The 14,180-nt window shown below is 44.9% G+C and overlaps 1 protein-coding gene across 1 annotated transcript in view; it reads right to left on the reverse strand.

Annotated features, from left to right (window-relative positions):
* LOC124540924 (polypeptide N-acetylgalactosaminyltransferase 1-like) overlaps positions 1–14,180 on the reverse strand; it is a 29,962-nt gene that overhangs the window by 4,190 nt on the left and 11,592 nt on the right. Inside the window, exons 7-17 of the mRNA XM_047118700.1 lie at positions 13,895–13,990; positions 13,026–13,105; positions 11,772–12,082; positions 11,357–11,432; positions 10,670–10,829; positions 10,048–10,102; positions 8,863–9,103; positions 8,245–8,346; positions 3,590–3,772; positions 1,699–1,763; positions 51–163 (exon numbers count right to left, since the gene is read on the reverse strand). Coding sequence (XP_046974656.1) covers positions 51–163; positions 1,699–1,763; positions 3,590–3,772; positions 8,245–8,346; positions 8,863–9,103; positions 10,048–10,102; positions 10,670–10,829; positions 11,357–11,432; positions 11,772–12,082; positions 13,026–13,105; positions 13,895–13,990 — 1,482 coding nt within the window. The remainder of the gene's footprint in view (positions 1–50; positions 164–1,698; positions 1,764–3,589; positions 3,773–8,244; positions 8,347–8,862; positions 9,104–10,047; positions 10,103–10,669; positions 10,830–11,356; positions 11,433–11,771; positions 12,083–13,025; positions 13,106–13,894; positions 13,991–14,180) is intronic.

Consider the following 14,180-nt stretch of genomic DNA (forward strand, 5'->3'; position numbering starts at 1 on the left):
ATGCAAGCGAGGCAGGCAGTCAGTCTGCCTTAAATGAGGAAGGCACTAACCCACGTGCCAGTTCTCAGGGCTGTCGTCACGTCTCTCAGCGCTGGCCAGCAGCGGGGCGTCCTCCGCGGAGGCTGCGGCCTCTAAGGGCACGGAGTTATCCCAGTCAGCGACCCTGAAACATAAGTAGTTTGACTGAGCAACTAGCGACCCGCAAGTCTTCGCAGAGATGGCCCAGTGGTTAGAACGCGTGCATCTTAACCGATGATTGCGGGTTCAAACCCAGGCAAGCACCGCTGATTCATGTGCTTAATTTGTCTTTATAATTCATCTCGTGCTCAGCGGTGAAGGAAAACATCGTGAGGAAACCTGCATGTGACAAATTTCATACAAATTCTGCCACATGTGTATTCCACCAACCCGCATTGGAACAGCGTGGTGGAATATGTTCCAAACCTTCTCCTCAAAGGGAGAGGAGGCCTTTAGCCCAGCAGTGGGAATTTACAGGCTGCTGTTGTTGTTGTTTGTTGTAAGTCTTCGCAAGTTTTACCAGAGTAACCTTAGCCTTCAATACGGTGTTATGACATTTGATTCTATATCATAACTTATATCACATTACTATTGCATATTATTAATATAGCAGCTATTGAATTTACTTTATTATATACAATTATTATTGTTATTAATTGATCAATAATTTGTAAAACTGTCATTAATATTATTTTATATGGCATAGCATTTAATACTGGCATGTAACACTATTTCTTATTTTAAATATGATTGAGCTGTCATTAGAAAACAATTGGACGATTGCGTGGCATTGTAACAAAAGATAGAGAGATTGGAGCATCATTGTAAAACGATAATATTATTTTGGCCATCCCGAACTAATGAAATAACACAAGAGTGCAATACTGATACTAAATATAATACAGACTTTTTCTTGTTTCTTAACTATATTATCCATGTATTTAAAAGAAAACCTTCCTCTCAAATCACTTTATTTATTAAAAGAAACCGCATCAAAATCCGTTGCGTTTGAAAGATCTAAGCATACATTGGGACAGACAGCGGTAAGCGACTTTGTTTTATACTGTGTAATGATTACATCTGATATAGTCATTAACACATTTTTTATTTATATTTATGTGTATTGTGTATTATTAATAAAAATGCTCCGACTGGTCAGTTAAGCCGACCGCGCGGTCGTATTTGTCGCCTGCAACGATTCGGCAGAGTGCAGACCAACTGATTTCTTTTATTTACATACAACAACAACAACAACAGCCTGTAAATTCCCACTGCTAGGCTAAAGGCCTCCTCTCCCTTTGAGGAGAGGGCTTGGAACATATTCCACCACGCTGTTCAACCGATGTTTGCGGGTTCAAACCCAGGCAAGCACCGCTGATTCATGTGCTTAATTTGTCTTTATAATTCATCTCGTGCTCAGTGGTGAATAAAAAAAAGTGAGGAAACCTGCATGTGACAAATTTCATAGAAATTCTGCCACATGTGCATTCCACCAACGCGCATTGGAACAGCGTGGTGGAATATGTTCCAAACCTTCTCCTCTAAGGGAGAGGAGGCCTTTAGCCCAGCAGTGGGAATTTACAGGCTGTTGTTGTTGTTGTAGATAAATTATAATTTGTAATCGGCTACACTTCATATTGCTTCATATTGCCAATTGGTTGATAGAAACAAAGCACTCACGTGGTGGGCGCGGTGCTCCCGCGGGGCGCGCGACTGCGCAAGCGCTTACGTTTCTTCGCCGCTCTCTGGAAAACCACCAAATTTATATTTTAATTCAAATTTTTAGTTATACATACACATCCTGTCTGCTGAATTAAAAATGGCAAATTCGAAGTCCATGCTTTTTTTATCTGTGGTAGTATTTTATGGAATATTCTAAAGATACCTTAATCTTTAATATTTTCGACTTCACTGACATTTATATAGACATTTATAAAATTTAAAAATGAAAGATAATGTATTCCTTATATGACAATGGAATATATAGGCAACATTCTAAAGAGTTGTGGATGACTAAATTAAAAACTGCCAAGAATATAACAAGAACAAATACTCAGAGGTATCAGGGGGTCGATTCGTGAGGAAAAGAAAGAAGAAAAGGGTAGTCAACTGTTTTGTATCTGCCTTGTTATATATAGATGAATTACACTAGAAAGAGAAAGTAAGAGACAGAGAAAGAGTGAGTTTAAGCAGAAGTGTATAGTACGGCACAACTCAGATGTCGCATCGGCAAAATTCGTAAAACCGATCACATCCGAATTGAGTACGCTATCCCTAATTCTCAATATTTATTTCTCACGCGAATATGATCTTTACACAAACGTAATAACTTGTAATATCATATGACCTAATATATTCGTCAATTTGACGCGTCGATTTACATGCACTTGCTGTCACGAGTTGAACTGACGCGAGAATCTATAGCGACGAATAGCGTCGAATGGCGCGATAGGGAGCTATTCCTATTGGTTGTATAAATCGGCAGTGATCGGTTTCATTGGGTTTGCCGATGCTACGTGTACATTGTGTCGTACTGTACGTCCCGGTTTTTTTTTATGGTATAGGTTGGTGGACGAGCAGATGACTTGATGGTAAGTGGTCACCATCGTCCATAGACAATGACGCCGTAAGAAATATTAACTATTCCTTACATCGTCAATGCGCCACCAACCTTGGGAACTATGATGTTATGTCCCCTGTGCCTGTAGTTACACTGGCTCACTCACCCAAACCGGAACACAACAATACTGCGTACAGTTGTTTGGCGGTAGAATAACTGATGAGTGGGTGGTACCTACCCAGACGGGCTTGCACAGAGCCCTACCACCAAGGTTAAGGATTAAGGTGAGCGCGGGGTACGCACGAGTCGAGATGGCCGAGTGGTTAGAACGCGTGCATCTTAACCGATGATTGCGGGTTCAAACCCAGGTAAGCACCGCTGATTCATGTGCTTAATTTGTCTTTATAATACATCTCGTGCTCAGCGGTGAAGGAAAACATCGTGAGGAAACCTGCATGTGACAAATTTCATAGAAATTCTGCCACATGTGTATTCCACCAACACGCATTGGAACAGCGTGGTGGAATATATAATATATAAATATATAAAATAAATAAATATGAGACAACATCACATACATTACTCTGATCCCAATGTAAGTAGCTGAAGCACTTGTGTTATGGAAATCAGAAGTAACGACGGTACCACAGACACCCAGACCCAAGACAACATAGAAAACTAATGATAATCTACATCGACTCGGCCGGGAATCGAACCCGGGACCTCAGAGTGGCGTACCCATGAAAACCGGTATACACACAACTCGACCATGGACCATCATGCTCCGAACTCCGAAATAATATGCTCCGAACCTTCTCCTCAAAGGGAGAGGAGGCCTTGAGCCCAGCAGTGGGAATTTATAGGCTGTTGTTGTTGTTGTCCGAGGCCGGGACGGGTCGCTCGTCATAATCATACTTTATGGGATAATTGTCTCAAAGGGATCACTTGATGATGTAGACTGTAGTATTCCTATGAATGACTCGTTGTGTTACAGGCTGTTGTTGTACGCACGTGCGTGGTGGGGCGCGGCGCGAGCTCGACGAAGTCCTCGATGATGATCTTCTGGTCGTGCGCGGGCGCGGCCAGGGCGCCGGCGACGTCCAGCAGCTCGGCCACGTGCGCGGCGTCCACGGCGCTGGCGTCCTCGAGCGGCTGGATCTTCGGCTTCTTGCGTTTGCGCTTCATTTGGGATTTCTGGAATCAATTAATCTTAATTCTTAGTGTGTTCATAAATTTCTACGTGAAACGAAATGAATATATACTCGTACTACTATAGGGAGTGTCTAGTGTGTTTATTGTGATTCAAATTGAAGTGAATAAGAATATCGCTAAAATTTCTATTTAAATAAATAATTAACAAATTAGGAGTGATTTGTAAGGTAGATTGTTATTGACGTGACAACGTCTTATAAATTGGATTGCCGGGTGACACTACAAGAAACTGCGTTACGCTCCGCTCACGTTATGCGCTCACAATGAGAGCGAGTGAGAGGCACGCGTCCCTTCCACTCGGCCATGGTTAGCCCGCCTAAGAGCGAGAGAGACAGACATAAGTCGTTGTCACGTAAAACTTTCGCCCGTATACCGACTTTACAGGCAACCAATTTTTTTCATTTTTTTATTTTAATAAAATACCACTTCTGAAAGCGGAGATGGCCCAGGGGTTAGAACGCGTGCATCTTAACCGATGATCTCGGATTCAAACCCAGGCAAGCACCTTAACTGTGCTTAATTTGTGTTTATAATTCATCTCGTGCTCGACGGTCTAATTTTATCAAAATTCTGCAACATGTGCATTTCACCAAACCGCATTGGAACAGCGTGGTGGAATATGTTCCAAACCCCCTCCTTAATGGAAGAGGAGGCCTTAGCCCAGCAGTAGGTAATTTACAGGCTGTTATTTTGGGGGTCAAAGTTGCTATGGGGGTCAAAGTTGCTCACGTCCGTAGGTATCACCAAAGACAGGTTTCATCCCTTTTTACCCTACACGTGGCCCCTGGGTGGTGCTAATCGAGCAACATATTCTAGGTGGGAGGCTCCGGCCGTAGCTAGCATTACCACCCTGCAAACAAAGCCGCACCGCCATAGCGATTTGTCAAGTGGCATAATTCGCATTGTCGCGCAGCATTTCGTGTTCCGGTGCGAAGTTTGCAGCAGCTTACCATGGGGGATTGGGTCTGTATAGTTGTGCTCTGCATTTGGTGACAGGTTCTGACCGTAGTCACAGTAACGCCGGGCGGCTCAATCTGGAGGGCAGCGGGATCCGAAGCACGGTGCACCGCTGGCCGACCGCAGTTAGTAGGGGGCCCAATTAGTAGGTTCGCCATCTACGAAAGGCAGCCCCGCCAACTTGCGAAAAATCCTGGGATGGTTTCCACCGTGCTGGTTGGCGACCAGAGAGAGGTCCCGGTGGCGATTTCCAGGGGGGTTCGGGCGTCCTCGCGGTCTCCAGTTGAGTCTACCATCTCCGTCTCTGCGGTAAAAGTCACGGTGTCCAAAATGCGGCACTTCGTACAACTTCCATTTCCCCACCTATTCACGCCCACAATCAATGACTCATAAAAAAAGCAAGAAGAATGTTTCACAGCGGCTGCACCACCTCTCATTTTCAGTGCATCTTTCTAATATACGAGGTTTGCACTCCAATCTCTTTGCGGTCCACCACCACCTTGAGACCGCCATGCCGCACTTGCTCTTTCTCACGGAGACACAAATCACCAGTCCAGCGGATATAGCGTACTTACAGTATCCCGGATATTCTCTCGAGCACAACTTCAAACCTCGTGCTGGGGTCTGTATGTACGCTCGTAATGACGTCTGCTGCCGACGTCTCCGAAACTTGGAGGTGCCCGATTTTTCGGTAATGTGGTGCATATCGGATACAGGTTTGGAGCAGATTGTATACGCCTGCATCTATAGGTCGCACAAAGGTGACCAGGAGACAACTCGGATGTTTGAATATCTCAGCGTGACAGCTGATGCCGTCCAAAGTCGTTACCCGACTGCTCAAATGGTATTTCTGGGGGATTTCAACGCTCACCACCAAGATTGGCTGTTCCCATACCAGAACACCGACCACGCCGGGAGAGAGGCGCTAAAATTCGCAATATCCCTAAACCTCTCTCAGCTGGTACATGAAGCAACTCGGGTACCGGACGTGGACGGTCATACACCTAATTGTCTGGACCTTCTGCTGACTACCGACCCTGAGCGGTTTTCAGTGTCAGTTGCAGCTCCATTAGGCACTTCTGATCATTGTGTGATCAGGTCGGTTTTCAACTTCCACCCTCTGGACTCCGGTCCCACTGGAACCAGACGGGTGTGGCGATACAAGTCGGCAGACTGGGACGAGATGCGACACTTTTTTGCATCCTACCCTTGGCGGCAGATAAGCTTCTCTTCCACTGATCCGTCGAGCTGCGAACAAGCCATATCTGAAGTGATATGTCAGGCTATGGAGTTCTTTATTCCATATGCTGACGTATCACTGGATGGCAAGATTCCTAGGTGGTACAACGCTGAGTGCGCCGCAGCTGAGGCCCGTAAAAACTCAGCGTTTGTAGCGTGGGCAACAGCCCGCAGCACCAAAGCTCCGGACATTGCGATTAAGAAGAGAGCCTTTAACTCTGCTGCCAAGTCCTACAAGAAGGTTCTCAAGAAGGCTCGTTTCAACCGAACTAGACGTCTTGGAGCCAAATTAGCTTCCTACCCCCGTGGTAGTAAAGCATTCTGGTCTCTGTCCAAGTCGGTTGAAACAAACTTCTGTCGTCCATCGCTGCCTCCACTGCTGAAGCCTAACGGATCCTTGGCCTTTACGGCAACAGAAAAGGCTAACTTATTAGCGGCCCTGTTTGCCGAAAATTCGCGTCTCGATGCAGGAAGTGCCTCACCGCCAAATATACCACCCTGCGACTCAATTATGCCAGAGATACGAATTCGCCAAAGAGAGGTCCTAAAAATTCTGCGCACCTTGAACATGAATAAGGCCCTGATGGGATTCCAGCAATAGTCCTGAGGAATTGTGCACCTGAGTTGTCCCCTGTTTTAACACGCTTGTACCGCCTCTCTCTTAAATCCGCTCAAGTCCCTAAAGCCTGGAAGATTGCCAACGTACAACCAGTACCTAAGAAGAGTAGCCGTACCGACCCGGCCAACTACCGACCCATAGCAATCACCTCCATATTTTGCAAAGGTTTGGAGCGTGTATTGAATAACAAACTCCAGGCGTACCTCGAAGAAAACGATCTCCTATCGGACCAGCAGTACGGCTTTCGTCGGAATCGATCAACAGGAGATCTCTTAGTGTACGCTACTCACATCTGGGGCGAGGCCATGGACAAGTATGGTGAAGCGCTAGCCGTTTCACTTGACGTGTCCAAGGCTTTCGACCGGGTCTGGCATGCGGGCCTTCTTAGCAAGCTTCCTAGCTACGGGATACCTGTTGGCCTTTGCAACTGGATATCAGATTTCCTGAGTGGACGATCGTTTCGAGTTGTCCTAGATGGCTTCTCGTCTGATCTAATGGCGATTAATGCCGGTGTTCCTCAGGGTTAAATTCTCTCCGCCACACTCTTCCTGCTGCATATAAACGATCTGCTGAAACCCGGTATCTTTGGGTACGCAGACGACAGCACTGTCACTGAGAGATACATATCCGGTCCCCGAGCTAGTGCAACAGAAACTCGAGAGCACAGGGAGGCCTTGGTAGAACGCATCAATTTGAGATTGGAAGAGGTTTCGAATTGGGGCGATGATAACAATGTCAAATTTAATCCTGCCAAGACTCAAGCGTGTTTGTTTTCTGCCATGCGGAGTCCATTCCACCTGACTCCGACTTTCCGGAATGTATCTGTACCCATCACCGACAGTATTGAGCTTCTAGGAGTTACATTAACATCCAAACTCAACTTTGGACAATACATTGAATCCAAAGCTTGATGCTTTGGATTCAGTGGATCGTCGAGCTAGAAGACTCATTGGCGACCAGACACTGGTTACAAAACTCCAGACCTTAAAACATCGTCGTAAGGTTGCCTGTCTGTCGGTATTCTACAAGGTACATTTCGGCGAGTGTGCTCAGGAACTATTTGATTTGGTTCCCCCGTCACCTTTTTACCAAAGAACTGCGAGGCATCGAAAGGATCTTCACCCATACGTGGTTGACGTTGACGTATTTAAGACACGTACGAAACGCTTTGCTTCCTCGTTTCTGATACGCACCGCCAAGGTCTGGAATACCCTCCCGACCTCCGTTTTCCCCACCACCTACAATATGGGTACCTTCAAGTCCTGAGTGAATAGGCACCTTCTAGGCAAGCGCGCTCCATCTTAGACTGTATCCCACTTTCCATCAGGTGTGATACAGTCAAGCGCTAGCCTATACATTTAAAAAAAAAACTACTCTGAATGTTATACTACTTTATTCAAGTTAGTTTTGTAGGCACATTTGATTTGTCATTTAACACAACAGTTCTAGCTACAAGTCCCCCCCCCCCTCAAAACACGTAGTGGGTACCGCTTTAGTGGGTACTCCGTGACCTTCAGCGCTTCAACCCACATACCCCCACTTCACGCGAGGAAAACGCGTAAGAGAGTTTTTCCAGCAGACAAAAATCGACAAGAACCGTGGCAGTTAATACAATCTATTCACATCATACTTCACTCACCACGGAATCCTCCTCATGATGTGGCTCGGGCGTGTGGTCACGATCCCTCTTCACCAGAGTCGACACCTTGTTGTGTTCAAACACGCGACCGTTGTTGACCACCTTTAATTAAAAAACGCAACATTAAACGCAACACTAAACTTTAACAACAAAAACAGCCTGTAAATTCCCACTGCTGGGCTAAAGGCCTCCTCTCCCTTTGAGGAGAAGGTTTGGAACATATTCCACCACGCTGTTCCAAAGCGGGTTGGTGGAATACACATGTGGCAAAATTTCTATGAAATTTGTCACATGCAGGTTTCCTCACGATGTTTTCCTTCACCGCTGAGCACGATATGAATTATAAACATAAATTAAGCACATTTATATAGAGGTGCTTGCCTGGATTTGAACCCGAAATCATCGATTAAGATGCACGCGTTCTAATTGCATGTGTCTAATTTCATCGACATTCTACCACATGTATATTCCACCAACTCGCAGCATGGTGTTATGGAACAGCGTGGTGGAATATGTTCCAAACCCTCTCCTCAAAGGGAGAGGAAGCCTTAACCCAGCGGTGGGAAAGTGAGTAACTTGAGTGTAGTGTTAGTATGCACGAGCCCAGAACCAGCTGACCTTGATATCCTTCTCGTTGAGGATGGTCACGAGGTCCCTGACGAAGGTGTTGTTGGGGTACAGCCTCCGGTGCTTGCAGTACACGTCCACCTCCAAGTGTTCCTCGGTGTTGTTCGCGTCGCGGACCAGCTTCATTATGAACTTGTTCTTCTTGCTTCTCTTGTGCTTGTTCCTGTGCTTGTGCTTGTGACGGCGAGTGGAATTCGGCTCTTCGTGATAGAGGAGGGAGCGGGAGACTCGTCTGGAAGTTTTCGAATGTTAATGAAACTTTTGTTGTCAATTTACTGGCTCATGGTATGGCATGGTATCATGAAGTAAGGAATGTAATACTTGTTCCTTACTTCACCCCCCAGGCAACCTTACACTCTCTTTCTATCTACTATAAAGTCAATTACAATCACAAGAAGAGAAAAGACAAATCAACAACTCGATTTATCTATGATATTCATCATGGATTTACATAAAAATGGCGTAGTTACAGTTCTGGACACCTGTAAGTCTCACATAGCCCCCCCCCCCCACTCTATGTATTATTCCACCACGTGATTCTAATGCGTGTAGGTGCCAGAAATCCTTTGAAGTTTGACACATTCATCCTCCCGATGCTCTCCTTTATCGAGCGCGAGTATATAAACACAAATTAAGCACAAAATGGTTCAGTGGTGTTTGCCTGGGTTTGAACTCGGAGTCATCGGTTAAGATGCACCTCGGCTCTCTCAGATTTTAGTGACGTGCGTAATTTTCTAATTTTATTTTATAAGTTCTGTATATATCTGCTATATATAGATATGTCGGGGCGAAAACACGAGTTTGAGAAAAACACGTGTCCAGAAATGATGATTGAATGAATTAATAATTTTTAGTGAATTGTGAAATGTTAAATTAGTCTGAAATATTTTTGTGTTTGTATACAGCTGTTGAGTAAATAAGTCTGCCTCCTATTTTTTGTTATAAAAGGCTAAGCCCCGGTATCGTCAGGCTTGGTCGAGCCGTCGGAGCGATTGGACCGGGTCATAATGGAATAAATCAGAGAAGAATATTCCCTGAGTTTAATTTCAAACCTCCGAGGATGGATAAAGATCGAAACCCTGACACTCGTGCTGACGTCATGCTGACGTCATGTTTTTTTAAAAACGGACATGCTACTCCGTTATATAATATAATAATATAATTATTCCTTTTTACCTTTGTCCTCTAAGCTTTCTCAATTTGATCTCTTGCTCGGTCAGCTCCGGGTTATCTGTAACATAAGATTGATTCTACGTCACTTCCTGCAACGCCAGAAACGTGTTAAAACGAAATATGTTGTATAGACCTTCTCTACAAAAAACTTTACTTCTTGCAACTTTACTAGGTATTTTTTACCCATTCCTTATGATGGTAAATATTTCTTACAGCACCAATATGCCAATAAGAAAAATATTTATATTGCGAACAGTACGAGTGTAGGGACAGCAAAAAAATTATTAAACGCATTATTAAAATATTATGTTTAATAACCAAATAATTACGTTTAATAAACAAAATAATAGCGTTCCTTTGTTTCGTTTTGAAGCGTGAGTGAGTTAGTGTAACTACAGGCACAAGGGACATTACATCTTAGTTCCCATGGTCACTAGCGCAGTTGCTTTGTTTCATTTTGAAGCGTGAGTGAGTCAGTGTAACTACAGGCACTAAGGGACATAACATCTTAGTTCCCATGGTCTAATATGTCCCACAGCGCAATTGTCTATGGGCGGGGGTGACCACTTACCATCAGAGGGCCATCAGCTCGTCCGGTTACCCGATAGGAAACAGGAGCAGTCACCGTCGAGATGGAAGTCATTGAGCTCGCTGTAGTCGATGTCCCACAGCTGGGCGGCGGAGCGGGCGCAGCGCCGCGCGCGCGCCTCGTCGCCCGCGCCCGCGCTGAGGCACAGCCCGCTACCCTCGTGCTGCAGCTGCCGGCTGGGCAGGTAGCGCCACTTCTGTGGAGTCGATATTATATATTAATGCTAGCTTTGATATATAATGTTTTGCAGTTCAATGTTGAATAGTTTTATGGATCTAATTTTTAGAAGTTTAATGTTAAAATATTTTATGTAGTGCTCTTGTTGTTCTTATACGAATCAAAATAAAAATATTTAATAATAAATAATAATCGCCCGTGGCTCACGTTTTACCGTGTTAATTGTCATGTGTCAGGCAAAAAAGTAGCCCATGACAGTATGTTCTTTCTTGGAGTTCAAGTTTGCTTCCCACCAAATATTATCAAATTCGGCTCAGCGGTTTGGTCGTGAAGGAGCGATGGACAGACAGACAGACAGATTTACATTTATAATATTAATTTAACTTCAAGTACATTCGTAAAGGAACTTCTGAATATTTACTTTGCAGTCTTGTATTATATGTACAGTTAGCAAAACCAACAGTTTTTTTTTTCATAAACAATGAATAATATTGTCCAAAGAACTTTGGAGGGGGTATGATCTAAGGTCCCATCAAAAGGCCTGACCTGTCCGCGCTGCTTCCCGTGGCAGGTCACCATCAGCACGCGCCTGCTCACGTCTTCGCCTATCTCCCCCGTGTCCCTGAGGAAGGTAATTTACATAAAACACTAAAAAACTTATTGATCGTTATATAACAACGTTCTTCTTTTTTTACTGTGTACTACAGGTATTATTCGGAAGAATGTTTTTTGTGTCGGCTTCGGAATCCGATCAACAGCTGCTGCATAACGGCGGACTTCAGCACTTGCCCCGCCCAGCTTCGACCCAATTCTCCCAGCGATTGAGGCTGCTACCAAACTATCGTCCTACACGTGGCACCGACCTGGCGTTCTGCACCTCCAGCGCTACCCCCCCCCCGGCGGGTACAGACCTGGCACACTCCACCTCCCCCCTCTGCCCCTGCCCCCCCGGGGTACCGACCTGGCGTACTGCACCTCGGCGCACTTCTCCTCGTCGCGCAGCTCGCCGCGCAGCGAGAGCGCGAAGTGCTGCGTGGGCTCGAGGCGCGCGTGGCAGGCGTAGAGGCCGAGCGCCGCCGCCTCGGCCTCGCGCTGCAGGCTGTCGAGGCAGAGGCCGCTGGCGGCGTTGCGGAAGCGCCCGAAGCCGAAAACGTCGCGCACGGGCACGAACTTCTCGCGGTACACGGTGTCCAGGTACCACTGGAAGCTCTTGCACTGCAGCTTCTCTCTCAGCACGCGCCGGTGCGTCACGTCGCCGATCTTCGGGTTTTTCTGGAAGCACAGCACGACCGTCGTTTACGAAGGTCTTTCGGAGATCAAATCAACCAACGTAAAGTAAAGTAACAGCCTGTAAATTTCTCACTGCTGAGATAAGGCCTCCTCTTCCATTAAGGAGAGGGTTTGGAACGTATTCCACCACGCTGTTCCAATGCGGGTTGGTGGAATGCACATGTGGCAGAATTTCGATGAAATTAGACACATGCAGGTTTCCTCACGATGTTTTCCTTCACCGCCGAGCATGAGATGAATTATAAACACAATTAAGCACGTATATATAGTGGTGCTTGCCTGGGTTTGAACCCGCAATCATCGGTTAAGATGCACGCGTTCTAACCACTGGGCCATCTCAGCTCAGTGGTTCAATCAACCAACGTATGAATTGTTATGTTGTTGTTATGGAGCTGGATGCGAGTGGCCGGAGATAGGGAGAGGCCTATGTCCAGCAGTGGACAAAAACGGACTGATGACGATGATGATGAATTGTTATAAAAAGTAAAGCATCAGTGTGTAAATGTTCCCATTATTTCTGCTCTTTTCCAAAAGATTTTGTAGGCTTTCCTTCACCTTCGCGATGTTTTCCTTTACCGAGCATGATGTAAACTTGAAAGTTTTGATTGCATGCTAAATTTTAACATATTATGTCACAAAAATTGTCACTGTAAACATTTTAAATTTAACACCGTCAAAACGCCACCGCCATGAAGATTTAAGTACCATTATCTATAGATTAAACTTAAAAAATCTGTTTTTTCGTATATTTTGTTACAAGTAAAACAGAAATACATCATGAAAACTTCCAAACATCATGGTTCATTAGATACACGGACGTATAGAGTCTTAGTAATAGGGTCCCATTTGTCCTTTTGGGTACGGAACCCTAAGCTTCACAAAGTTCGTATTGATACTGCCAAACTCTGAAGATGCTGTCACTTACCCTTAAATCAGGTCGATGCAGGTAGAAGAGTTCCGCGTAATCATCCATCCAGACTTCTGCCATACGCGCTGTGTTTATACCTTGAACACAAACAAAATATAGTTAACCTGAACAGTCTTGAGACTTTTGCATCAATCGACCTGACAATCTAAGATCAATTTGTAGTACTTTAATAGAATGCAAACAAACTATAGTTAGCTCAAACAGTCTTGAGGCTTTCGCATCAAACAATCTAGCTATTTTAAGCTCAATTTATAATATGTACCTTGAAAAATAGATTACAGATAAAATTATAGTTAAATTCAACAGACTTGAGGCTTTTACAATAATCAACCTGACTACAGTAACAGACTATATAAAGTTAATAATTGTTAAAAAAGATACATATTTTTACATATTCACCCTCAAACTGAAATTCGTTTATTCGATATGTAAGTACACTTACTCATTGATAGTCAAAAGAACACTAACACCGGTTCGAAAAAGGAAACACCTTGACCTGAGAAGAACCAGCGAAGCCTCAGTGGATTATTAATCAGGTTTTAGTCCAAAATACGTAACTTTATTACTTGGTGGTAGGGCTTTGTGCAAGCTCGTTTGGGTAGGTACCACCCACTCATCAGATACTCTACCGCCAAATAACAGTGCTCAGTATTGTTGTGTTCCGGTCTGAAGGGTGAGTGGGCCAGTGTAACTACAGGCACAAGGGACGTAACATCTTAGTTTCCAATGTTGGTGGCACATTGACGATGTAAGGAATAGTTAATATTTCTTACAGCGTCATTGTCTATGGGCGATGGTGACCAATTATCATCAGGTGGCCCATATGCTCGTCTGCCAACCTATACCATAAAAAAAAAATCACATACCATGCGTGTCCGTGTGAGCGGGCAGGCCGTAGGGGTGGAAGCTGCGGAACACGTGACCCACGCGAGAGCACGGGATCGTCTCCAATGTACCCCCACCTATGTGGGCAAGTGAGATGATTTGACTTAGATACCACTTGCAAAGATCTTCACTCTAGGACGTTACTTTGGAGTCGTGTGGGCAACAACAACAACAACAACAACAACAACAGCCTGTAAATTCCCACTACTGGCCTAAAGGCCTCCTCTCCCTTAGAGGAGAAGGATTGGAACATATTCCACCACGCTG

Source organism: Vanessa cardui, chromosome 27, assembly GCF_905220365.1.
Source record: "Vanessa cardui chromosome 27, ilVanCard2.1, whole genome shotgun sequence".
Taxonomy (NCBI): domain Eukaryota; kingdom Metazoa; phylum Arthropoda; class Insecta; order Lepidoptera; family Nymphalidae; genus Vanessa; species Vanessa cardui.